This window comes from Nicotiana tabacum, chromosome 5, assembly GCF_000715075.1.
Source record: "Nicotiana tabacum cultivar K326 chromosome 5, ASM71507v2, whole genome shotgun sequence".
Classification (NCBI taxonomy): Eukaryota; Viridiplantae; Streptophyta; class Magnoliopsida; order Solanales; family Solanaceae; genus Nicotiana; species Nicotiana tabacum.
Window position 1 is genome coordinate 9,056,742 of NC_134084.1, and position 2,135 is coordinate 9,058,876.

General features: G+C 38.6%; 1 protein-coding gene across 1 annotated transcript; it reads right to left on the reverse strand.

The window, feature by feature from the left end:
• Positions 1–462: 462 nt before the first annotated feature.
• On the reverse strand, positions 463–2,135 carry LOC107804003 (inositol-tetrakisphosphate 1-kinase 1-like). Its single transcript, XM_016627808.2, has one exon. The coding sequence runs from the start codon at positions 1,905–1,907 to the stop codon at positions 822–824; it is 1,086 nt and encodes a 361-aa protein (XP_016483294.1). The 5' UTR covers positions 1,908–2,135; the 3' UTR covers positions 463–821.

Sequence of the window (2,135 nt, forward strand, 5' to 3'; positions counted from 1 at the left end):
GATGGGAAGAAATCAACTGGCAAAGGGAAGAAATCACCTGGTGGTTTTTGCCTCCACAGGGATTTGAATCCTAAGTCTCGACTAACCTTCAATGGCAACTTGACAAATAGATAAGAATGAGCAAGTTGCCTCCCATACCCAAATATAACATGAGAATCTGACAACTAACATGGATTAACTGTTATGATACAAAAGCTAACGAATATTACAGCTTTTTTTGGATTGTGGTCTAGAGAAGGAATATTCTTGCAGACATAATTCATTTTAACTCCCATGAACAAGACAGTATAATGAAGTGTTATCCATATAAACACCAGAGAGGAAATCTCCAACGAGCTAGATTTCCTCTTACGTCATTAAATTTATAAACAGAAAGACAGTCATTATTTAGGATGCAAAATTCACATGCAATAAGATTGACCTGTAAAACAGACAAATTAGGGAAATATAGAATGATAACCATTGAGAATACAGCAAAATTCATTGATATCAAAGTTAAAGGCACATATTGAAATAGTCGCCAATGAAATACAATTGCCTTTAAGAAAACTAAACTTTCCTAGAAAAGAGTATCTGCAAGTACCTATCTCCACTGCAAAGATAGAATGTACATGTTTCAACAAAGAACACCATCTAATGCCTTAAAAAAAAGGCCATATCAGGAACCTACTTATTCACTGCTGTACTAATAACTCCCTACCTAAAAGAAACTTCGGCAGTTTTGACAGTAACCCGCGACACAGTCCATATCTTGAGCAAATCTTCCGATCGACCCTTCGCCACCCTTTGCCATGAAACTTTGATTTGTGCACTTCACGTCCTTAGACCTGAATAGTGTTCTCTTTTTCTTCTCTCTTAAGAGGCGAAACAGGTAATGTCCCTTCATCCTCGCCATACCCTTTATTCCCAACCAACATCCTAACCTCCTTCTCACAACTAACTTTTTGTAAACTCTCGAAACCCTTGTCGTTCTGATTCAATACATCCCAAAAAAAGTCTGTCATCACACTCTCGTAATTCGGCATCTTGGCATAACCAGGGAAATAGTTAATGTCAATAATAAGGTACCTATTACCAACTCTATTATCCCTAATCAAATCAAAGTTAAAAAGATGCAATTTCGTCGCTCGTCTAAGCCCTCTAGCTATATCCGTCAAAAAACTCAATGGGGGCAATTCAGCATCATCCAAATTCATCAACTTATAGTACTTATCATCATTTTTCTCGCAAGTATTCAAATTCGAAACCTGCGAAAATGACAAGTAACTCTCCAATTTCCCTAAATTCTCCTCAGTCACGTCGGGCAAGGACTTCCTCTTCACACATTTCACGTAGTCCCCAACCACATACACCTTAAAAATAACAGCTCCGTGATTCACAAACTCCTGTAACACTATCGGCGGTTTCAATTTAGTTAACCCGTCTTTATTAAACACCAATAACATCTTATGTGATTTCGCACTACCATCAGCCACTAAGGGTTTCGCAATAACAGGAAATTTCAATCCCTCACTTTCCAAATAACTCGCCGACACGATTTTCGCGTCATAAACTACAGTCTGTTTAGGAATCCCAAAAGAAGCCGTTTCGCACTTAATTTCCAGCTCGGTCGCTACCTGCAGCATTGAGATTCTGTTATGTAACTGCTCGATTGACTCGGGCGAGTCGATAATGAGCGCCTGAGGATTTTGTAAAGAAAACTCTTTCAATTGCAGTCTCCAATCCTCACCATATAACTTGTGAAGCACGCAATCGAACGGTCCTTGTTCGATTAACGGCTTATCCATATCGATTCGTATTAGATCGATTCCTCGTTCGCTCGCGAGGTTCACGAGCGTTGCTTGTATGAAACTCGCTTGTTTCTTCGGTGCTAAAGCGTAACCTACTCCGAATCTCCGCTCCGCCATTGATACACACAAAAACTCAAACTTACAATGCTTCAATCAACGTTAATCACATTACAGAAAATTTCGAGAATTTGGATGTGATTTGATGAAAATAGCAAAAAAAACTAGGGTTTTGAATTAGGAAATTTTTGAGATTTCGATATGATCGATAGATATTGCATATATTTTGTTATGTGTCAGTGTTTTGTGGAGTGATGAAATGGTGAGAAAGAGAAAGAGGGGAAGAGA